This window comes from Morone saxatilis, unplaced genomic scaffold (genome assembly GCF_004916995.1).
Source record: "Morone saxatilis isolate NCDOM2014 unplaced genomic scaffold, NCSU_SB_2.0 Contig23, whole genome shotgun sequence".
Taxonomy (NCBI): Eukaryota; Metazoa; Chordata; class Actinopteri; family Moronidae; genus Morone; species Morone saxatilis.
The window spans coordinates 2379488-2404272 of record NW_023339796.1 but is presented as its reverse complement, the minus strand read 5'-3'; the positions used below and the strand labels follow the sequence as shown (position 1 = coordinate 2404272).

The window sequence follows — 24785 nt, the reverse complement described above, 5'->3', positions numbered from 1 at the left end:
TGTGTGTACATGACTCACAGTCACGTACATCCAGGTCTCAAACATATAACCAACCAACGCCTCCTCATGCTTCTGTTAACACATTTGACTAAAACTAAAGATATTTATTGTATTTTTGTTTGTCTTATAAGTATTATTTTTTTAAATATTATAACATCGTTTTAGTTTAAGTTAATTAAAATATCTTGCTGTTTAACTGCTAAATGTTCCACTTTCTGGGTGCGTGCGGCGTACAGTCGACAACAATAACACACAACCCAAAAACCACTCAACTAGAAACAGTTCAAACAGCACAGTTGGTTTATTTTGATTCCACAAGCAGACGCTTGTTCCTTATTATTACACAGCTATAATCCACAAAACTGCTGTCAAGTCGATCCAACAGGTTTTCATCTTTTCTTTTTTCTTCTGAGAACTGAGCTGTGGCGTCTGTTGTTTTACATCAACCACACAAAACACTGTTAACACCAAAAGAGCCACAGTTTAACAAGGCTTCAAGACGGTGGATTTAAGATGGCCAACGCTCAGTGACGATGATGTGATCTGATTTTAATGTGCGACTGACAACGTGAACAGTGTGGATCGAACTACTCGGTTAAAACAGGTGAATTATCAACATTGGCAGCAGAGTGGCTCAGTGTTGGTACAAAATGCAAGTCGAGTGCAGTGAAACTTTCCGCAAGGAAGAAAAAAATAACGGATAAAACTCACACATTCACACACACAGCTTTTAAATTCTCTTCACACAAACTAAATGTTTTGTCAGTTAAACCAGGGACGACTTCAACGGTCTCTGGTCACAAGTTGTTTTTTTTAAATATCTCATTGCAGCTGGAGGAAATAAACAGATCTTAAATGTTCCTACAGTGAAAAATATAAACAATCACACCTGATAACTAATATAAATAACTACTAGCAAAACAAACCTGATAAGTATAATACTTTAAAAAAAAATTTATATGAAAGTTGAGTCTTTTGGACCAAGAAACAAAGACATTACATTCACCATCCCTGGTAAAAATGACAAAGTGAACTTGTGTGAGTGTAAAGCCTTCGACAGATGAACTAAAATCATCCATCATGAAGCAATAAAAATGGATTTATACAAAATAAAAACAAATGCAGGATCATCAAGTTATAAAGGCTAATAAAACTGCTGCAGTTGAAATACACTATACAGCCAAACCAACTACTTTCTTCATATATTACAATTTATATGATACAAATGTTATGGTTTTAAAGTGAGAGGTTTTTAACACTTTACATTTGCCTTTTTACAAGTAATCTCTTTAGTTTAGTGAAAAATCGACATTTATTTTATCTTGATGCTGTCAAAGGTCTAATTCATTTCATCAAACATGGTATTTATCATAATAATCAATTTTCTATTGTTAGAAACACATTTCACTCGGCTAATACGCTGCGAAAAGGCAGCTGTAAAGTGTTCACACACATAGAAACTGTGGATATTCATGTTTCTACCCATCATCACGTCAATGTAGTTGCTCCAATGAACACTTTTAGTTACAAACCACCTCGACACGGCTAAAAGCTAGACTCAACAATCAGGTTGAAATAAACTGTGTGCTTGTTCATCGTGTTACCACCGTTAACCGTTGAAGACACACGTACGACATTGGTACGACGGTTGTACAGCAGGCGAAACGTAGAGCCGCCTGTTAACCACAACATTAACCACTTATTTAGACGTCAATCTGGATTCAACACACGGACAGACACACTAGACTTTGTTCTCGTGTTGTAGTGAAATCATGTCAAACACACACACACACACACACACACACACACACACACACATCATTACAGCCTCTCCCATTCACTTGAATGCAGCTTTGGCAGACTATTTTAGTGGCAGTGGGAAAGCAAAGCAGGTGACAGCAAAAACGCATCACGACACTCTTGAGATTTTCACTAGTTTTAAAAGTACCGTAACAAAAAATGACAGAATATTCCCACAACACTAATGACTAAAGGGCACTGCGATTAACTAGAGAAAGAGGTGTTTTTTTTTTTTACAATCATGTCAAGTATTAGTACAACAGCAGGCAGTGCATCACAGGGAAATGTTTCATTCAACATCAGTTGCTAAATATTTCAAATTTGACGCCAGTTTTACATTTTTAATCTATTTTTCCATTATTTTTTTTTTTAATCTGCAAGAAAAAGCCTTCACAAGACAACTCACTCTATCATACTAACTCATACTTTGGAGGACCAGTGTGTAAGATTTAGTTTTTCAAGCGTGTAGGAGGAACTACGGTGGCCACGAAAGGTCCAATCTAGAGCCAGTGTTTGGTTCATTCTACGATAACAAAAACAATAATTCTTATTATCAGATTATATACTGAATAAAAACATACCTGTGAATATAATCTGCCAATAGATCCTCCTAAATGTTACACACTGGACCTTTAAAGGACTCCACAGGCTCAGTTTGGTCCAATGGTCACTTTAGTTATCACAGTGTTAATAGACACGGTATGTTAAAGCAGTTTCATTGGTAGTTTTTTAAATTAAATTTTATCTTAATGGACAAATGAGACAATCTTCTTGAAAACTGGTTAGAATTAGTTTGTAAGATTGAGCTCAGGGTGATAAAAAAGGGAGCCAATAGATGCATTTACTTTAGAGAATAGTCTCACTTATTATTTAAAGTGCACAATTTTAAAATGTTCTATTTAATGAGTCGAGTGATTAAAATTCGCTGCTCTTGTTATATACTTTAATTATTAAGAGACCAGTCGACCAAATTCCCTGAAGCCTTTTTTTGACGCTAAACAAGACCTTTTTTACATTTTCCTGTTTGTGTTTGGAGAAACTTGTTGCTCTTAAGAGACTAAAAGATTTAATTTGCGCACATACAGAAACTCTGAAATCACCTTTCCTCCCTGCACACAGGTCTTAACCCGCCTTTCCATTGCATGGTACGACTCTACTCGACTTTTGGTTTCTCCTGGTTAAACCTGGTACCTATTAACAGTACCTCAGTGCTGTGACAGTGACGGTGAACTCGAGCAGTGCAGAGGAAAACAAGAGCAGTGAAGTTGTTGATCTGGCAGTATATGTACAGTGTAGGTTACAGTGCGTCAACCAATAAAGGCTGCAGCTTCCCAAAGTGAAGCTCTATGTGTTGTATCCCAACTGCTGGAATAACGACGCTGTGATGATCTGCAGTGGAAATCGAAGTAGAGTCGAGTCGTACCGTGCAATGGAAACACGAAATTAGAGGGTAAAACATTTATCAGTTTCTAACAATAAACTGTCAACAGGTCGAGGAGTTTACTCTTTTTTTCATCTACTAGACACACAGTGGCTGGTTTATGGCTTTACAGAAACAAAAACACAGTGAGATCCAGACGCCAAAACTGTGAGCAGAGTGACCAATCACATATAAGTACAGATGTCCTGATACCTTTTTTTTCTTTGTGTATCGGCCGATAATGAGAGCCGATACGTGTGTAAATAGATATATATGTAGTGTATATATTATCGTTTTTGGATAGGCGTACACTACTAAACCTGTATGATTGCTGTCATTGTTGTATGGCCTGGCTCAGGTTTAATCCTTTCTCAGAGTAGGACGGGTCATGACTTCACTATCCTGGGTCAACGAGACACTGTTGTGTAGGAAGTAGCAAGATCTGATCGGTTTGCAGACAAGCGTACTCGCCAATACCAAATATTTTAGACAGGAATTTCCGATAATGGTAATGTCTCCTCTAGCTACGCAAATATCCCCTGCGGCGTTCCTCAGGGGTCTATTCTTGGCCCTTTACTTGGTTAAGTCCAATATTTCTTTCTATTTTATGCTGACGATACAGTATTTTCTACTAGACTCTCTCTCACCTCTGTTACCTAACTCACAGCCTGTCCTGCAGCCTCAAGATCTTGGATGCCCAGAAACTTCCTTACGCTGAACAATGTCAAAACTGAGGTGATGGTGTTTCCCAGAGTTTCCCGTGCACCCATGAGGCCAGAAATCTGTGTGTAATCTCTGATTTGGACACTTAAGACGTATCACCAAATCAGCTACGGGTCAAATTAGGAGTATTACATAATTTCTTTCATTACACAAACTCTCATTCATGCTTCTGTCTCCAGCCATCTGGATTACTGCAACTCATTATTACAGAAAACAATCAACTGCCTCCAACTTGTACAAAATACCGCAGCTAGAGTTCTCACAAGAACTCAAAAATATGAGCACATTTCCTCTATTCTTGCCCCCATTGCACTGGTGTTCAGATTTGATTTAAACATTTTATTGCTCGTTTCTAAATCACTAAGCAACCTCGACCTTTCTTGCATTTGTCCAAATGGGCTCCACAATAATACTTCCATTGGGAATCAGACAAGATTTTTTTTTTTTTTAAATGGTTTAAAATTAGTTTATTTTTCTGCTTTAAGCTTTTACTCATTTATTTTTAAGATTTTCATTCACTATTCACTTCACTAACTATCAATGTTTCTATTTACTGCGTTGGAACTTATTCTAATTTGTAATTGCACCGTGTATTTTCTGTTTTTGAAGCACTTTGTAAACTTGTTTTGAAAAGTGCTATATAAATAAAGATTATCATAATTTTTATTATTAATATTATTATTACTAACATATCCAAACTGAAGAGAGGCCACAACCAGTGTCAGTGCTGGAAGAAAACCCATCCGCACTAGAGAGAAGCCATACTCGTTCAAATTCAGTAGCTTGCACCTCATTTGACCACAGCCCTCCTATAGGACTGTCTTCTATATATATCATGGTCCTGGATGGCTTTTAGACAGAACACTAACATTCAAATCACTTAAAAGTTGTGATTTAAGGAAGTCAAGATGAACCATTTTATAAATCTTTACTTTGATTTATCTAATAAGTTATAACTTATGTTTTAACAGTGATTTATTTGTTGTGAAATTAACTAACATTTAAAAATGTAGATTGGAAATAGTAGTAAAAATGTCACATATAGCTGAAATATAGTGTCTCTGAGTGACTGAATGTTCAGGTTCAGTCTGAAAGCTGCCCAGAATAGTGATATCAGTACAATGCTACTGTTTTCAAACCATTCTAGTCCTAACGAAGCATCACAGCCAGCACAGGAAGTGTTTTACTCATAGTTTTTTTTTTAGGTCACCACAGAAGAGAAATCAGCCAATTTCAGTTCCTTTATCAGCCACCTTCATTCTTCCTACAGAACAGGACCATGAGAGCCCTTTGGGTTACGTGCCAAAGTCTAGCTGTGCTTGGATATTTACAGAAACTGCAAAGGTAACAGCTATTGGTATTAATGCACAGAAAAAGTGCATTACTGTATCACACACAGACTCGAGCTGTGATAAACAAGCAGTCCCTCCAGGATTTTGTGGGCTTTTTTTGGGATTGTTGCAGCCTCAAATGTCTGATTTCACTGCAGATTTTCTATATAAATGCAATTAGTTGTGATTTGTTTTTGTATAATTCGTTAAAAATAAAAGTTAATTTGTTCCAGTGATTTCCAGGTAAGAACTCTCGAAATGCTCCAAGTAACCAAAAAGGCTTCATCAGGATTATGAGGGTAAATGTGAGACCTTTGCGTCGTACGTCTGCATCGTCACAACTACAAAGAATGAAGCTAGTTTGGTGACATATGACAGGAAACTAAATTGATAGGTCTTTTTGGGAAAAGTTAAGGTGATTGGACAAAACTGCAACGTTGTGCAGAACTCAGAGGAATTGGTTGAATTGTTGTGATCACATATTCTTGGAGGGACTGAATAAAACAAGAGCTTCGTTCCAAAATGTGATTCATTTTTTTTTTTTAAACTACTCTGATGAAGTGATTGTAACATTATTATGTGTATTACAGATGTTAAGCCAAAACATTTTGGAATCAAGAGGAAAAATCCACTTTTAAAAACAACAAGCTAACCAAAACTAGCCAAACCCAATTTAGACATTGCATGTCTTGTCAAGTTATTTCCAGAAGCAGAAAAGGTTTGAGAGACTCAAAAAGATTTTAGGGTCAGTTCCTCAGAGTAAGAGTGTGGGCTTCTTTCTCGAGCTGCCATTTTGTACTTCTGCAATCACAGAAATCTGGAAATTTAAGTAAAGCAGAAGCTAAATGGCAAATTATCACAGAATAACTCAGCATCAGACCGCCACCCTGGTCCAAACAATAATCTGCTGTTAGTGGCACAGATTAGATTTTCTGTATTGTAGCTTTAAGCAGATATGTGCTCACTTATCTAACTTCAGTGTCAGCAAAATGCATTTTAGTTTTCAACAAAGAAGAACTTCCCGTGTTAGGTCTTTGTGCTTTTTTTCATCAGTGGTACATGTTTTTTTGTTTTGTTTTGGATGGCGAGGAATCGCTTAAACCCCACCACACAAATGTGTTGTGTGTATATTGGCGTGGTGAGTTAGACAGCGTGACAGATTCAGGCAGCGAGCACATGTCCTTTTTCTTTCCTGCCCCAGTCTGGGGGAGGACAGACCCGTCAAATACTGACCTCCTGTAGACTCAAAAGACAGCTGTTAAAAGTCAAAGTGATCTTCCATCGGTTACAACAACATGTGACAAAGTGTTCACAGACAAAAAGAAGCATGAAACCCTTTTTAACGCCGTCTTTTAAGCCTGCAGGATGTGAGTGTTTGATGCTCCAGAGACAGACTTTGGGGTGGAGTTTCACTGTGAGGAGACAGCGGGAGGAGGTGGAGGTCATTTCTCCTGCAGCAGGGCGGGGATGTTTATGTTCCAGCCGATGGCCTGCCGGTCGAAGCCGCAGGTGAACAGGTTGCAGGAGGCGTTGTCTTCACACCAGGCGGAGCAGCACACCATACGCCGGTGACCCTGAAGCACGACAGACAACACAGCGACTGTTCAACACTGAGGACGAGGACGTGTTGTGTGACATAATGACAATATACAGACCTACGAATACAATATCTTTTGTGCTTTTATTTATGATTATAATTCAAAATTCTTCACTTGACGTGTTTTTCCATTCACGTTTTCATGTTTATGATTGTATTTTGTATTTTAAAGTAAAGCACATTGAGTTTCCATGTAATGAAGTGTGCTCTATAAATGAAACTGCCATTAAACTGAGGAGGACAATGATATTCAATATCTAAGCCATACAATCTATATACAATCTGTGAGGGGCCAAATCGGAGGCACTAGCTACTCAAGCTGACTGACCTGTCTGTTGCTTCGTGGGAGTCGAGCCAGTCGCACCCCGGACATGTCGAACAGCCGGACCTGCCGATTGTCGTGAGGAAGGGCGATGATTCTCTGGTTCACCGACACGCTGATCCTGGACAGAACAACGGCAGGAACGACTCAGGATGAATTTAATGATCATAATTAATCTGCATCTTATCATGAAAATTAAATTACAGCAGATCTAAATCAAAAGATCCTACATTATAATTATTAATACATATGAAATCATGAACAGTTAACTTCCTCTGTGTCACTACCTATTACACATGTATTGCTCAGTTTGTTTACAGCTCACGGACCTGTTGACGGCGGAGTCTGTGCGGATGGTTGCTATGGGCGACCTCATGTTCTTCAGGTCCCACACTTTGACGGTTCGATCGTCGCTCCCAGACACCACGTTGTCTCCCACCGTGAACACAGCAGACGTCACGGTGCTGCCAAAGACCAGAAAACAGGTTTGTTCATACTAAAGATAAATGAAGGAGGGGAACAACTTGAATCTGTTCTGTGGTTGAGATGTTTTGTATCGTCTAGAAATAGTAACAAGTTGTAGATGGGAGTATTTTTTATTTATTTAGCTGAATATTGTTTTATACAGTAGAAGATTGCTTGAAGTTTCTCATGTGTAGCTGTTACAATTAATGTTTATGTTTGTACCCTATGGTGCAAATTAAATCAAATTTAAATTATATTATATTTCAGATTTGTTCATTTAATGATGAATAAAATAAATAAGTAACATAAAACAATTCATCAATAATCATTTTTATGAGCAAACTACAAATTTAATGAATTTAAAATGTGTTGAAAGACAATAAGTGTGTGTGTGTGTATGTGTGTGTGTGTGTCAGACTGACTCTGTGTGTCCCTGGAACACGTTGACAGAGTGGATGGACGGGTCTCTGAAGTCCCACAGTCTGAAGGTGGTGTCTCTGGATGAGGTGACCACCAGGCGCTGGGTGGGATGTGTGCAGCAGTGGGTCAGCTCCTGGTCATGGCCTGAACACACACACGCACACACATACTGTTTGAGCCCAAAGCTTTATAGTAAACACACATTGAGATGATTGTAGTGTTATAATATTCTTTTCTTCCTACCAGTGAGGGAGTGGACCAGCTCTGAGGTCTCCACGTCATACAGGTTAGCGGCTCGGTCCCAGGAGGCCGTCACAACCTGTTTGCCTCCTACCAGCCAATCAGCAGCGATCACCACTCCCTGATGGCTGCGCAGAGTCGTGGTCGCCACACGGATAGAAGGACAGTCGTTTGGACCCTCGATCTCGCCATCCGCCTCGTCTTTATCCGAGAAGTCCACGTCGTCTTCGCAGGGAGTCTGCTGCGGGCGGGGAAACAATTAAAAAAAAGGTCCAAACAACTCCTCAAGACAACAGAAACTCAATCAGGAGCACAACAAACAGGTCGTAGTGCTGTTGACGCTTACACTGATATCAGCAACAGGCTGTGGAGTCGGCAGCTGCACCATGTATCTCCAGATGTGAGCTGTCTGGTCTCCAGAGGCTGCGGAGGACAGAGACGATCAGAGTCAGCATAGTGTGTGTGTAAAATGTTGGTGGGTCCACACATCTCCCAGTTGTTGTAGGAGGTAATTAGTAAAGAAGAACTATTGATGTAGGCCGCTACCACAGAGGATTTTAAAAGGTGTTTGTTTTGGATCATCACCTGTTAGAGCCATCTGTTCAGTGGGGTGGAACTTGATGGAGTTAACTGCAGACAGAAAGATTTAAAACATCATATTAGACGCTGTTGATACAATACTTGTGCTGTAACCCTTCTTTTCCTACTAATGGTCATCATGTTGCCAAACCTAAGGGGTCAGTAACATCAAACACAAATAATTATAGAGTATATAGAATATGTTTATGTCTTTAAGGCGAGTGTGTAGTATTCAGTGACATCTAGAGGTGAAGTTACAGACTGCAACCAACTGAATACAGCTCAAACTTCAAAGCTGGTAGGAGAAACTATAGAGGCTGTGAAACTCGTCTCTACCTGATCCTTGATGGCCCAAATATTTGAGGAGGCACTTTCCCGTCTCAATGCTCCACAGCATCGCAGTGTGGTCTGTTCAGACACATTATGGACACAAACAAGGTGAAAAAACATTAGATTTACATTCAACAGTGGTTTTATGGTGCATACATAATGTTTACAGAGTTTCTTAAGTTAAATAAAACATCCCAATGACAAACTCACTGTAGGAAGGATGAAAGTGAGTGAAATACCTGCAGACGCAGTACCGAGGACCACAGGTTGCGTCCTGGTGACGCTCAGGTCCCAGATGCCGTCTCTGTGGCCGACATACTCCTTGACCAGCTGGCACACGGCTCTGGACGTGGTTGCTTTGAAACTGGAGACGATCTGATGCCGACATAAAACTCACGTTAACAAAGAAAGGAAATCACCGCCGCGTGCTGAACCTCGCAGGGTTTCTACACATTTTACTTCTCAAAATGGCCTCGTTTTCCTTTTTGATGTTGGGTATTAAGACTGATTTGTTGCTTTCAACATTTCCACTTCTTCTTAATATCAAATTGGTAAAATTGAAGACTGTAATTTGGCATTTTGGGGAGTTAAGATGATTTTTTATCACCTTTTTTTAAGCTAAATTAGTGACTTTAAATGCTTAATATGAATGAAATTGCATCAAATCAATAAATCCATAATCATTTATGTTCTATAAGGATGGTGTGCCATTTATACCTTAAAGGTTTAGTTCAGATTTTTTTGAAGTGGGGTTTGTATGAGGTACTTATCCATAGTCAGTGTGTTTCCTACAGTAGATCAGTTCAGAGAAGAAGTACCAGCACACATGTATTGCTGTAGACGGGGGCTGCAGCAAAATGTATCTTTGATCAATTTAAGTGTATTTAAGTTATATTCAGAATATTTTCACCGCTTTACCTTGCTGTCAGACCGCACTTATTCACAGGGAACTAAAGGGAATTATATCTCTCTATGCTCTCTTCAAAGCCGACAGACTCGGTCTGTCGAGGCAGCGTTAGACCAGCAACTCCTGTGTTTAGTGTAGAAAAGTAACGCACACCGAAGGTTGCATTGATCACTGGAAATAGACTTGAGACTTAAGAAGGCTGGAGGACTGAGACGTGAGTTAAATAAAAGAGAAATACATACGGAGGCAGAGTGTGCAACACTTTTCTCCTACTCCCAAAATTACTGTCAAAGGAGTCTGGTGAAGAGCGATACAGCAGCTTAAATATCAGAAAGGGCTGTCTGATGGTAAAGTGCTGAAAATCTATGAAGGTTTGACTTTAATACACTGACTGTAATACACTGACTATGGATAAGTACCTAATTTCACAACATTTTAAGGCCTGGAAATGATCCAGTTTTAACAGTTTGATTGAACAGAGCTGTGTAGGAACCCTGGTCTGATTGAGGGAGGAAGCGGGTCAGCAGAACTGAGGAGCTGCTCAGCAGGGTCCTTGAGGTATGCCAGGGCTAAGAAGCTTTGGTTGACAACAGCGTTATTCATATCAGTGCTGGGTTTAAAGAGGTTTCACCAAATAAATAAATAAAGAATCTTTATTGGTATTTGTCTTAAGCCTGTCTGAGCACATGCTAGGTGGGGTTGTTGTATATATACCCCACACATCTGATGCGGCTTGAAAACAAACACCATTAAAGTCAACCCAGATCTGGTATCAACATAAATGCAGACACATTAAGTATCAGTACTGTAAAGTGCATTTATCATACCAGGATTACTGTAAATGCAAAAACCGCAATGAAAAGGAAAAACAAATTAATCCAGAAGGGGACGAGAGGGGCAAAAAATAATAATAAGTCACGATGAGGCAGAAGAAATTGATCAGTAGTTATTATCAGTCGTATCAAGGTTCGGTCAAAGTGTTTACGTTAAAGATGGGGATGATACAAACTGGACTCTTGGTTCGTTTTGGACACAGACCACTAAATAAGTTCCAACTGAAAGGAAGCAGGAGAGAACGGCGTCATTCATCTGAAAAATAAAACTACACGTAGAAACAGAGCATCTCCCTCACATCTGTTAAAATGTCAAATAAATAAATGATTTAAATAAAAACTGATGCTGAAGATATGATGAATAATACCATTGCTGAGCATTGTGGGAAGGAGTGGTTGCTGGTTGTTAGCAAGCAGCGCAGCAGTTCTATGCTATAGGAATGTAAAACAGCGTCGTTTCTGTTTCATTTACATTCAATGTAACATGAATTTACTAAGTTTAGTTACTCTGGATGATGATGAATCCAGAACTTCCAGAAATATATATAAATATATTAAAGCAACAGGAACTGGAAGGTTTAAAAAGGAAACGCGAAGCAACGCAAAATAAGCTTAAGAGTAACTGAGGAGTGAATCTAACGCACCGAGCGGTTAATGCTCTACAAGGCTGTAGCTTCAGTGTGCAGTCTGCCACAGCCACAGCAGGATTTCGCTCATTTTATAATCAATTTTAATCAATAAATTGAAATATCAAATCAATATATGTGAAAATAACCCTAGTTAATGAATCAATTGCAAAAAATGTAAACTTATTTTCCACATTACAGAAGCGACAGATAAACTGTTACATTGGCTGATATACATTGGTACTGTCTGGCATAATATGTCGATCAATAAGTAACAGAAATTAGAGAAATGCCAAAAATATGTTAATTTACAAACTCTCCATTAAGTAGTTTGTCCACCAGTTTATTTTTAAACTGTAAAATGTCCCTCCGAGTTAATACTGTGTGTTAAAAGATAAAAACCAACAGAATAAATATTGGTGTTATGTAGAGCTGCAACTGATAATTATTTTCATTATTGTTTAATCTTCTGAATATTCTCACGATTAATCGTTTCGTCTTTAAAATGTTTAAAAAAAGAAGATTATCATAATTTCCCAGAACCCAAAGTGACGTCTTCCAATTGCTGCTTTTGTCCAAACAGTCAAAAAAAAAAAAAAACCCAAAGATTCTTCACTTTTTATTATAAATGACAAAGAAAAGCAGCAATTCATCACATTTAAGAAGCTGGAACCAGCAAATGTTTTAACATTTTTGTTTAAAATATGGCTAAAAAAATGAATTGATTATCAAAATAGTTGGAAACTAATTTTCTTTCGACCGACTAATTGATTAATTGGCTAATTGTTGCAGCTCTAGTTATGTGTTTCTATTAGAAGAAATAAATAAATGCCAATATATCTTTATATGAGGTTTTTAACTGTCAAATATCCGTATTAGTATCCGCTGTTTAGGCAGAAATGTGTACGAATTCACAGTTTTCTTGTAATTTGAGAGAATCTATCCTTTAAAAGCCACCACATCTGATAGATCTCCCCTAACAGGCTAATAAGTTATCAAGGTATCAGTGTTAATCTTAAAAACATTTAGAAAATAAAAGCAAAATCCGATATGGCCGAGCAGTTTTCAGCAGACCGCACACACTCTGCCTTTATTGAGCGATGACCTAAAGCAGCCAACAAATGCTCCTCCAACCTTGAGTACTTCACTAATCAAGGCACAAGAAGCATTTTGAGGTAACAACTGCTTCATGTTAAAGATGTCTCCGTAGTGTACCATTATGTGAATGCCGACCAAAAGAGCTAAATCAAAACCAAAAGAGGTGCAACTGAAAAAAAAGCCTGTTAGTGAGATAATAAAGTCGTTTTTGTTGGGTTTTTTTATTATTTATCTCACACAGAAACTGATAGAAAAAGCTCAAACTCCTACATTTGAATGACCATGTCTCTTGGGGAGGGAGTGTCGACCCCCTGGCTGGGCTGTTCATGCATATTGGCACACAAGGGGGAGAAATCAACAAGTTACCCATGAGTCTCCACCCCACAACTCCCAACTGGTTACGCTGAAGTTGCGGGATCCACCTACTCTGGCATGGCAAGAGTTTGAACGCGGCTACGAGCAAAGAGGTGGAAAAAGACAGCAGTTCTTCTCTATTCAACATTCAAAAAATAAAATAAAAAAGACATGTGATGGTACACTGCTAGAAAACAGTGAAGCCAAAATACCAATTAAAGTCAATGGACAGCTTTCTCAAACCATCTTCAACAATATAAAATATAAAGCAGACTTCCACTTATAATATGTACAACAATGATTTACACATTTCTGGATAATACTTTAAACACATAAAACAGTATTTACCTTGCTTGTGGAAGCCTTGTAGGTCGTCTTTAGTTTTTGTGACAGCTGGCTGGTGCTATGACTCGCTGCGGATTGTCAGAAAAGACAAACTAGCAGTTAAAAATAATATTCCACTTTCACTAGACACATGCTGTTTAGTATAGATGTAAACATACATGAACCTGAAGCGAATGGAGAGTGAAATGTGCCTCACCTTTTGTTTTCAGGGCTCCTTTGGCTAAATCTGCCCCTTCGAAAGTCTGTCCTTCTGCAGCCAAACGGTCGTTGAGCGTTTCGATTTCTCTGCGCACTGAGAGTTAGACGTGGTCGCGTGTTAAAGGAGCGTCAATGTGCAGATTTATTCAAACATAACACGGGTTGTCCTGCCATCAACGCCACCAGAGACAGACCTGGTTACCGTCCATGAAAGAGTAAGGAGACTAGAGGCTCAGGTCCAAGAAATAAAACATTTCTAAACTAATGCTGGCTAGGGTTTCACAATGTTTACACTGTAGGGATTTGGACAGAGAAGGCACTCATGAACATGATATCTTTTGGGATTTCCATGGAAAATTCAACCCGTATCCCTCCGTAAAAACACATATTAATCAGTAAACAAGCAAGAGAGAAAGTCTGGGAAGTTACGTTACAATCCATTCACTCAACGGCCATAAAAAATTATATATACATTAAAATAATACGTATAATGACAAATATCTGTAGCATACTATCTACAGAAATACAGGACTTACATTCCAGGTTTTCTATGTAGAGGTTTTCAAACTCCCTCTCGATCTGACTGAACATGTCCATTAGATTGCTCCTCAGAGACAGAGGCAGTTTGGAGTCCTGTGGGGAAAGAAAAGGAGAACATGAAACAAGTGTGGGTTTATTACAGAGGAGACTGAGGTGTGTGTGTGAGGCTGTTTCAGTTCAAATACAGAGTAGAGGACTAGCTGTAGTGTGTATGTAGGGCTGCAACTATCAACTATTTTCACTGTCGATTCGTCTGCCAGTTGGTTTTTCGATTAATAAATGAATTGTTTTCTCTATGAAATGTCAAAAAACGGTGAAAAATACCCGAGGTAGTGGCTTCAAATTCATTGTTTCATCTGCCAACCTCTCCAAAACCCAAATATATATTCTATTTAGTGACTTTAATGACAAAGAAAAGCAGCAAGTCCTGACATTTGAGAAGCTTTAGTGAATTTGGCTTTCATTTCAAAACAAGAATAATTTCCTGTCGACTGACTAATTGATTAATCGTTTCAGTCCTATGTGTATGTGTACAGATGTATTAAAGCAAAGTTGGCTGGGGCTGAAAAAAGGCATACAGGAAGAAAAAGGGCACAGCTAGGATGTGAATTTCCTGGCAGTGATATTAAATACTGGTCAGTCTTCTTAGAGGTCCTGGAAAATAAAAGATTGCGAGCCCTTATTTTAGGCCATTAGACTGTTCTGTAACCTCAACATCAGGGTTTCATCCAAGAAAGAGCAGATGCACAAAAAGGCTTTTAAAAAACCACTAAGCCTCAATTTGATAAATAAAATACTGACATTTGGCACCAGCAATACAAAGCAGAAGACTCTAAAAACCTTGAGGAAGGAAATAAAAAGTGAACTCCTGTCTCAGGCTTAAATAAGTCAATAAAAGTATCCATGAAGTGAAAGAATCAGTAACAGGGTGAAGGAGCACAGGGGCCTTAAACTTTTAACCTCCTGGCTTTAAGAAGCAAAAATGTAACATTAATGTTCATAAACGTTTCATGACAAGAGAAAAAAGGACCAGTGTGTAGGATTTAGTTGCATCTAGTGGTGAAATTGCAGACTGCAACTAACTTGCCTCATCCTCCCCTTCCAAGCTTGTAGGAGAAACTACGGTGGCTCGGAAACTAAAACAAAAATTGCAAAAAATGGCATCTAGAGTCAGTGTTTGGTTTGTCTGCTTTGGGCTACTGTAGAAAACATGGTGGACTCCCTGTCAGTAAAAACGGCTCATTCTGAAGGTAACAAAAACACAATCTTCTTATCTAATTCTTATTTTTAGGTGAATATACACAAATGAAAACATACCTATGAATGTTATATTCCACTTCTGCCAATAGATCCTCCTAAATGTTACAAACTGGACCCTTTAAATGCTGTTTTTACTCATTTAAACCCAAAATAAACACTACATTCTGACGCTGAGTCACAATACATCGAGTTATTACAGTAGTGAGTTCTGCACTCGTGCCACAAACAGTCTTGTTGTGACTCTGCAGCAAAGACACAAACAGGAAGTGGACCATCTCTCTTCAAAGTCCAATCATGATGAAACTGCTTTCTGTCACTCTTGTTGCCCTGCAGCTATACTATCTAAAGAAAATCAGTCAAGTGTGCTGTTAGCATTCACTGGCTGATGTTGGCAGCTGAAAGGTTCGTGCCACGGTGCACACAATCAGGATAACTGCATGGAAAGAAAAGAGGAAAGGCTGCAGAGTGTGGGGGGAAGGTACATTATGACATACTGTGTGTGTGTTGCACAAGGCCTGACATACACTGACAGATTCTGTGAGGAAATCAAACTCAAAGTGAATGTATGGGACAAGTTATTTGGAGCGTTTGGTTTGACTCTAGCAATGTTCAATACACACGGCAAAGACAGGACACAACACTGAGGAAAACTGCAGTCACATCTGATGATAAAACCCGTTATTCTTCTATATTTTGTGCATTATAACAATAGGACATGATTTTATTCTCCACTACCTCCGTTGTAGAGATCTGGGAAACAGACTCTAGCAGACTCAGGATCCTTGTGCAGTTCGTGCAGCTGCACACAGAAAGTAATCTATTCGAAATCTCTGTATCTGTTGTAGTTAACTGCATGTAGGAGCAGACCTACTTCCTGTGACTCAACTGACTGATTATTGTGACAAACACGAAACACGAAGGTCAAGTGTTTTTTGAGGTTATGTGTGTGTAACTGCGTGAACGAGCTGAATGGGTGCGCGTAGGTGGGTGCAGATATTGTGAATTAGCACATTTTTCCACCTCAGCACAGCGTGAACACTTTTAAAATGCACAAATTAAAAATGCACCTGTGGATGGAAACGCGGTCGAAGAAGGAATATAACGTGTAGAAAACAAACAACTGCACAAAGTGCTTCATGTTAAAATCTACAGAAGCCGACGTGTATTTCTATTCTCTCTTACTGACAAAAACTCAGAACGATGGTTTAGTAAACTGTCTGATAAACAAGCTCATGAGAGTCAACATGGACGAATAAAGAGAAGCGGATAAAGCGGCGTTGGAGGCGGTGCTCCGTTCAATTTCGTGAAAGCTGCTCAGTGGCACAGAAATTACCCGGATGAATACATACTGTGCATCCTCTGCGGGTCACAGTGGCACAGAGACTCATGCTGGCCGAGCCGGCTAACTTAAACCGGTTTAACCCGCCGTTAACTTGAATGGGGGATAAATACTTTAATCTTATTGGACTGAATGGATCGAATGCTGATAGTGAAACGAGTCTTTTTTTGTAGCGGTTGTGATGAAAATATATCCAGCTGCTTCTTTCCCGATGTAATCTCATAGGAAAAAGTGTTTTTGGGACGTTACTGCTGGAGTTACACAGGTCGGCCACTATGTCGAATTGGCTTCAAAGCCCGGTGCGCTACCTTGGAGCTTGTTTACAAGATTTATTTGCAACCAGACTGTATGAATGTAACTCCACTGAAGTGTGGCAAAAGAAAACCTACCGTAGGTGTGCAAAAATCACAAATAAACTCCGAGGCACTCTCTTTTAAACGCCGTGCCGTGACAATAAATCTTTTAATAGATTAAAAGAGAGTGCCTGGAAGTGTTTTGTGATTTTCCGGTCCTCATCTAAAGAGCACCTCAAACAAACTCAAACTGAAGCGCTCCTACCCAAACCTTTTATCTGTTTACTGCAGTTGAACCCTAAATGTTGCTGGAATATCTAGAATACCACACTTATTTTAAAGGGGAAAGGATTAAACCGATTCTAAATAGAGAAATCACTTTCAGAACCAGCACACGACACGTCCTCTAAATACTAATCAAACCTAAACTACACCAAAACCTACACAAGTAAGGTCTAAAAAACTATTTATGGGAGTCACACTAGACACCTGAAACTTACCTCCATTCTCATGAAGGATTCCAGATTATCAGAGGACTGGGATCAAAAGGGACCAGAGTGAAAAAACAAGAAGTCATGAGGAAGGGATTACACTGTTCGGTTCGGTTAGAAACTGGCCAAAAATCCAGAAAAACTCAACTGTACGTCACGAGAACTTCCTCTAAAACATCGAGAGAAATATTCAGGATTAATAGCAGCTTTCTGAATATCTAGAAAAGTAAGAGTTAATCGTTTTATCAACAACATTTGGCTCTCTGAGGAGGTACGTAGAAGGTTACAGGACTTCTGCACAGCAAACATTTCATTGCAGGAAGAGTTCAGCCATCATTAATCTTATTATTTACACCTGTGTTTTTCCATCTGTGAGGAAAAAAGGTCTATTTCTGTATGAAAATAACACCTCATTTATCAACAGGCGGCTGAGCGCTGGGAATATTAACTGAGGTTTAATGTGCAAATACTCTTACTGCATAATACTCTGGAATAATATACCTTAATGTTGATGTATATCAGGTCAGGTTCAGTGTTTGACTGTGACGCAGACACAGAATTATTATTATGAAGTCCATCTGTGTTTTTCTGTGTTTTTCAAAATTTCTGCTGTGCAACCAAGTTAATTCTGCTTCCTTTAAGCTTTAATACTTTGTGTTCTCTAGCCACAGTCCTGTTAATGTTTCTGCTAATTCAAGTTTAATTTTAACCATAAAAAGCTGAAACTTTCTTCCAGATGAGGGCACAACATGAAAACCTCAAATAAAAATATAAAAACATCAGAAGAGCATAAAAAAAAAAACCTGAATGCAATAAAGTTTATGAGTTTGAATCCAAATAAAGAACATATGGTCAAAGTTTATTAGAGATAATAATAAAACTGACACTGAGTTTAATTATGAACAAACAATTGAATTTTCCATTAAAGATAATAACAAAAATGTTTCTGTATGACGTCAGAATCGGGAAAAACAATCGCAATCAGTGCTTCTCTAAAAAAAAGATATATATTTTTAAAAAGTACATTTAAAAGGTGACTAACTGACTATCATGTATCCAGACTCAGGTGAATCTTAATCCTTACAACCTGATCTGCAGTTAGCATGACACAGCAAACCATACAGCCTCTCTTTTGTTTATCTTATAACAACAAAAGGAGCATAAAAACAGCCAGTTTCACACATGAATCTCAGTCTACTACAGTGTGACGTCTTCTGTGTGATCAAAATACTCGAGTTTATCAGGTTTGGAGCAGAGAAATCACCTTCCCTGCCTGATGAGTAACTGATACTGACTGTTAGTTTGTGTCTGAAACGCTGGAGTACTCTTTAATTAGCTCATTTAAAATGATAAATGACTAAATGAGACCTCGTGGGTTGATTTCCAGCCGAGAGCTCACCATTAAGATCATTAAGTGTTATTCATGTCGTACGTATTTGCAGGTAAAATCTGAGAGTAAAGACATTATTGATCCCTTTTCTCTCGGTTTCTCCTTTCCGATTATTAACTCCAGGTAACTGTGTTTACCCGGCATCCCCGGAGTCATCCAGGGAAGCACAAATGCCTAAGCCTGTTACGAATCCGCCTGTTTTAACCACAGTTAAAATAACCTCGCAGCAAATCACGGAGCAACAGCGGCACGCTTAAGCCAGCAACAATATAAACCACTATGTGCCCTCTAAATGGGTGCATTAAAACCTAATTGGCTTAGGCTTACAACCAGAGTGCTTATGGGTGCTGACAGCAACAGCAGGTCAGCGAGCTAATGATGACAGACAGACGAGCGCTGACTATTTAAAGACTTTCTCTTTGTGGGTTTGTTTTGTGTGTTTTCTGTGTCAGTGAGTCGTCACCTGTCCCTCCAGCATGTCTCTCTGCAGGCCGGAGCGATCCTGCTCGGTGCTGTTGGTCCTGCGGATCGACAGGCTGTGAGACTTCCTCTTCTGCTTGGCCTGGCGGGCGGCGGCGCTGCTCCCGCTCTCCACCGGCATCCCTCCGTCCAAACCCCGACGTTAACCACAGCCTGACGAGATCACAAGAAAGAGAAGGTAACCGGAGGGGGCGAGGGAACGATTCCTGGCTGCAATAAGCTGCTGCGACTCAGTGGAAAGCGTGAGACGACTGTGTCGCGTTTGGCAGCTTCAACGTGTGAATGTGTGAAACCCTCAGTGGGTTCCTTAAGGTGAAACATGAGGAGATCACTGGGACACAAACTGAGAAGTGTGCAACAATAACAACCTTTTAATAACCGTTTGTAGTAACAGAAAAGGGACGGACAACATGGATTATTCTTCATCCTCTGACAACAGCACTTCATCTAGTTAATGTTCATCATGTTGGACTGTTTGTTAATGGAGGCTGCAACCGGCATCTTAAACAGGAGTTTAAATAATTCAGCAAGGTCGTAACAAATTGTTATTTGTTACTATAAATTAATCTGTCGATTATTTTTTCTATTAAAATGATTTTAACAGTCAATAAGATGTCCCTGCAAGCATGATTCAATTAATTTATTGTTTTTTTTTAATGTATGATTGATATAAAATCGTATAAAAGTAGTAAATCCTCATATTTAAAGAGGTGGAAACAGTAAACACCTCTAATCATTCTCATTTCTTTTGTTTTTAGGTCCTTAAAATTGCAGAAAAATGTGGATCACTGTTCCCCAAAAACCTAAAGTGACGTCTTTAAATATTTTAACACAACAACAATCATAGAGGACTAAAGAAACCTGATTATTCACATTTCTCTTTATAACAATTACTCACTGCAGCTCAAACTGGTTACCAAAACTGTTAAAAAAGTCATTTTAAACACTTTGAACACTGGAAATAAAAGCCTGTAGGTTAATCAAAACTGATAAATATAATAAATGTCCCATCTTAATTAGATTCCCTTGTTATAAAAGCACACAAACACAATGCCATTCATTGTTATGGATGCTTATATCCCAGTAATGACACAACAAACACACATCTTGGCCCTTGAGTTGACATAAAAAGCTCTCTGGAGACACAAATAAACAGCCTGTTGACCAATAAAACACAGAACAGCTCCTGTGTATCCCTTAATGTGTGTTTTCCTCTGGATAAAAGGAGTAAAAGTGGTTTATTTGGTGGCTGTCAGACACCTTGGCTGGTTCTTCTCACTGACTGTCACTGTGACCTGAGGTAGAGAGAGAGCCGCGGAGACACGAAACAACAACATAAATACATATATAAAACAATACACACAACGCTTTGGCTGCAAGTGAGCGTTAACACAACAAGCCTAGACATTTTGAGCCTTTAAACGCAGCTATAATCGGCTACAAGCCACCGTTATCTTCCTCTTTCTCCTCCTCCTCCTCCTCCTCCTCTCCAACATTAGCTGCTGCGAGCTAATCGGCTAACGGGAACACAACCGTCCCAAACTTACCAGAAAAAAAGTCAAATATTAAGTTTTATTCCGGGGAAATTGCGGGTAGATGAAGTGTCGGCCCTTGTGTCATTCTTTCTTCAGTGTGGGAGAAAAGCTGCGCAGGTTTGTTTCGTCCTCAGTCCGTGTTGACAGTTGAAGCTCCGCTACGTGAGGAGAAAAGATAACGAAGCCAATTCCGGCCGGGGGTTTTTCACAATAAAAGCTTGCTCGCTTCAATAAAAAAACCACACTCCATTTAAAAATTCTTAAGTTTCTTGTTTTCTTCGGTTTTAACACACGCCAGCACCCAAAATGATTAACTTTAAAATGTTTTTTTGTGAATGTATGATCTTCTTGTAAATTCGGCATATTAAAAACTACTAAAATGATTAAAATTAGGAAAATATTCATAGGGTGGAAAAACTTGCAAACTATCACATATTAATATTTGCTTGGAAAAGACCGCAAATAAAGATATTTTAACTAATAAATATTACATTATTGTGGCACATTAGTAAAGCATTGAATAGAAATATCTAAAGGTGGCATTTAAGTGAAGTACATGTCTCTTTACACTTTATTTTTAAGTAATTTAAATTAATATGTTAAATTTGATAGCATTTAACACCAAACTGGGCTATTGTATTGTAAATATTTGCTTTTGACAACTTGTACAACATGTTAAAGCCTATGAACCCCCACACAGGTGTTTTCAGTCATTCTGGCTGATTAGATCTCAGGTTGGAGCTTTGATGAGAATTTATTAAGTCACAAATCAATCTCCTAAAACCACTTGTGCGGGTGTTGAGAGACTTGTATTTTACCACATCTGTATATTTGACAAAAGCAAGGAAACAAAACTGTTAAAATCCAAATAAGAGTTTGACCTGTTTGCTATCTCTGTGCGATAGAACTGAACATTTGGGGGCAATGCTCCTGCAAAAGGGAAACTTTTGGATAGCAAACTGATTATAACCAACATTTCCAACTCAAAACAGGTTGAAGATGAAGTGAGAGAAGACTTAAGCACACTATACAGAGGAATATATAAAAGAAAGATGTAAAACAACCTGACAGACTGCAGTTTAGTTCCGGTGTATATTTATTTGGCTCCCTCGTTAATGAATATTACTCAAAGGGGACACTTTTACAGGATGTATCATCATCACTTTATCCAAAGTAAACCCAGCATTGGCCACATACAAGCTCACGCAACTGCTATTAGCAAGAGAAAAACTTGTATACAAAATCAGTTTAACAACTGAATTATAGTTAACACATCATTTGTTAATCAGGGTCTAAGTTTAAATATGTCAACTGCGGAAACAAAAGACATTAACCATCACACAACTGGTTCCCGAGTCTCTGCTTTTCCATATACAGTCCTTCCATATGTTTAAACTTTTGTGAGCAAAAACTTGAGATCTGACGAATAAATGACACACTATTATTATAATTACTAATCATTTAAATGTTTTTTTTTCCCCCCAGCAGTTTTACAGTTCTCTATGGCGCCAGCATCCTGAAGGACGACGCTCCCATGTCACAAAAATACTAAATGACCAGAGTTTCCTCTATAAAAAAGGAAAGATGTTCTTTTTTTTTTTTTTTTTACTGCTGTGGGAAAATGTGTAGAATGAAAACACAAACATTATATCCACACAGAAGCTTGTGTGTCCAGAAACAGTCCAGAAAAAGCAGTTTTATCTGTAATCGTTGGTGCCCGACTTCCTCTTCCCGGCCAGGAGGTGTTTGGGTTTGAGGTCGAACACGTGTCGGTCGGCCTCTCCCTTCTTGCCCTGGCGGTTCATGTCTTTCTGGGAGTTCTTCATCATCTTCTTTGCCTTCTTTGCCATCTGAGGAACGAAACAAAGAACATTGAAAAGAGTTTCCTTCAAATGAGCCATTATCTTAAGCCACCAGGGTCTTGTTATTAAATGAGTCCTGAATGTGCAAATGTCTGTGTACATATATCATTTTTATGAGCTAAAAACCCAAATTCTAAACCTTAAAAGGGTTTGAGATGGAGTCATCTGAGCCCATATTTAATATTTAGGTTTGCTGTACAATGTCACTAAATTAATGGCACTAACTTTGAGCACAAAGGAGAAAATAAACCTAAAATACCAGTAATAGTTCATTTATAAGCAATTTTCCTTATAAAATCCAGTTAATTCCTTTGTACAGTAACGATGGCAGAGAAACTTCAGTCGGCCACAAAAACCGCCTTCATAAACAGACACTGAGTATATAAACTGCAGTATAGTTTAAAGTAAAGGCGCCGTCACGTACCTTTGGATCCCGTATTCCAGACTGGTCTCGTGGTGGACGGGAGGCGCTCTGGCTGCGGGTTTTGGAGGTCGGAGGGGCCGAAGCTTCACGCTTGCGTTTCTTAGTGATGCTTCGGGACCGCCGGGCCTGTTGTGCGTAGTGGCTCTGAAAGCACGAGAGGAAAATACTTATGATCAGTGCTTCTGTGTGTGTGTGTGTACTTCTGTAGCAGCAAGTGGAAGACATTCACACATCGGGACTTTTTAAAGATGTTATATGGTGAAGGACTAAATTCTGTCATGTTTTAAGTTGACGTTGGGAAAAAAATTTAATCAGAAACTGAAAAAATATCCATCACAGGCCTGTTTTCCTTTCCGTATGGATCCAAAGACCAGGAGAGTTATAAGAGAGAAGTTTACTTGTTATAACTTATTTCTAAAAATCCTCAAACCAGTCTTATTTTTCTAAAGTCTAACAGGATAGGAACTCAAAAGTGCTAAAAACCAAGCAGAATCTCAATGCACATAATATTATAGTAATAACTGTATTGACAGAGTATTTTGTTTAAATTTAAGACTTTCTTAAAAAAAGCTGCAATATTTAACATTTTCACATACCATTATGAAACAGGTCACAGTTTATATGATGAATTAAATGATATTATAGACTGTATCCTGTAGGTTCAGGTCTAAAAAAGGAAGAACTTACATCATCCTTGTCATTCATGTCCAGACCGAGTTCACCCATCTCCTTCTCCAGCTTCTTTCTTTCAACCTGTACACATAAAACAGAGAGGGGTTAGAGGGGAGTTCTAGTCAAATATAAGCCTGTGTTACAAAAAGATAAAGAAATAATCTCATAAAACTAAAGCTCAATCACTATCGAGGTAAAAGGTTGAATGCAAATGGCTTCAGCTACTTCAAAAAACTGATAAAATGGAGGCATTATGGCATACTTTGCGTAGAAGTCTCCACTAGGTGACACTCCAAACTTGAGAGGCTTTTCAAATTAAAATGCTGAGAGGATTATATCACATTTCCACACGTTATCTCTCTGGAGTCCAAAAGTTGTCACAATAAATTAAACTAATGCTCGGTTTTGCTTTAAATTTAAAAGTAATTACTTCCATTAATGCCGAAGTTTGACACTCAAAGCATTTTATTTATTATGTTCAGATCTCTCTGCCTTCTTACACACAGTTATAACGTGATACTTTAATATGTGCAGATAAAACTGAGAACACGTTCACTGTTTCTTGGATGGCTGAAGCTCTGCTCCTGTTGTCAGATGCATGTTCAATACATGCTGATATATTAGACCCTTATAGATAATGGAGTTAAAATAATCCAATATCACACACAAACTATGAAAAAGCATACATTTTTAAAACATTTTGTACATTTGTTTGTCACTTATCAGCTGATATACACACAGCCAGGGGTTGTAAAGTGTTTAAAGAGAAGATTTAAGCACTTTTAAAGCACTTTCAAACTCATATTATCATCTAAATTGTAGAAATCATTGTGAATTGTCACTATTTATTTTAAGAACTGTTCATATTAACTTTGATTTAATGTTCTGATCATAATTATTGAATTTTGATA

At 38.5% G+C, this 24785-nt stretch overlaps 2 protein-coding genes across 5 annotated transcripts in view; both read right to left on the bottom strand.

Moving 5' to 3' along the window:
* Positions 1 to 282: 282 nt before the first annotated feature.
* Positions 283 to 21096, bottom strand: LOC118334640 (WD repeat-containing protein 37). Of its 4 annotated transcripts, none has more exons than XM_035670635.1 (15): positions 20929 to 21096; positions 19365 to 19534; positions 14125 to 14221; positions 13587 to 13682; positions 13394 to 13458; positions 13058 to 13144; positions 9467 to 9602; positions 9234 to 9305; positions 8904 to 8948; positions 8665 to 8741; positions 8322 to 8559; positions 8081 to 8222; positions 7523 to 7657; positions 7200 to 7314; positions 283 to 6848 (listed from the first exon to the last, which is right to left on the bottom strand). In XM_035670635.1, the coding sequence occupies exons 2-15, from the start codon at positions 19500 to 19502 to the stop codon at positions 6717 to 6719; spliced, it is 1575 nt and encodes a 524-aa protein (XP_035526528.1). In that variant the 5' UTR covers positions 19503 to 19534; positions 20929 to 21096; the 3' UTR covers positions 283 to 6716. The 4 variants fall into 4 exon arrangements, with proteins under 4 accessions (XP_035526528.1, XP_035526529.1, XP_035526530.1 ...); XM_035670636.1 differs by having other exon boundaries at positions 8322 to 8556; XM_035670637.1 differs by lacking the exon at positions 13058 to 13144.
* An 898-nt stretch (positions 21097 to 21994) lies between these two features.
* gtpbp4 (GTP binding protein 4) overlaps positions 21995 to 24785 on the bottom strand; it is a gene marked incomplete at its 5' end in the record, with an annotated part of 7667 nt that continues 4876 nt past the window's right edge. Inside the window, 3 exon segments of the mRNA XM_035670634.1 lie at positions 21995 to 22766; positions 23203 to 23346; positions 23890 to 23955. Coding sequence (XP_035526527.1) covers positions 22614 to 22766; positions 23203 to 23346; positions 23890 to 23955 — 363 coding nt within the window.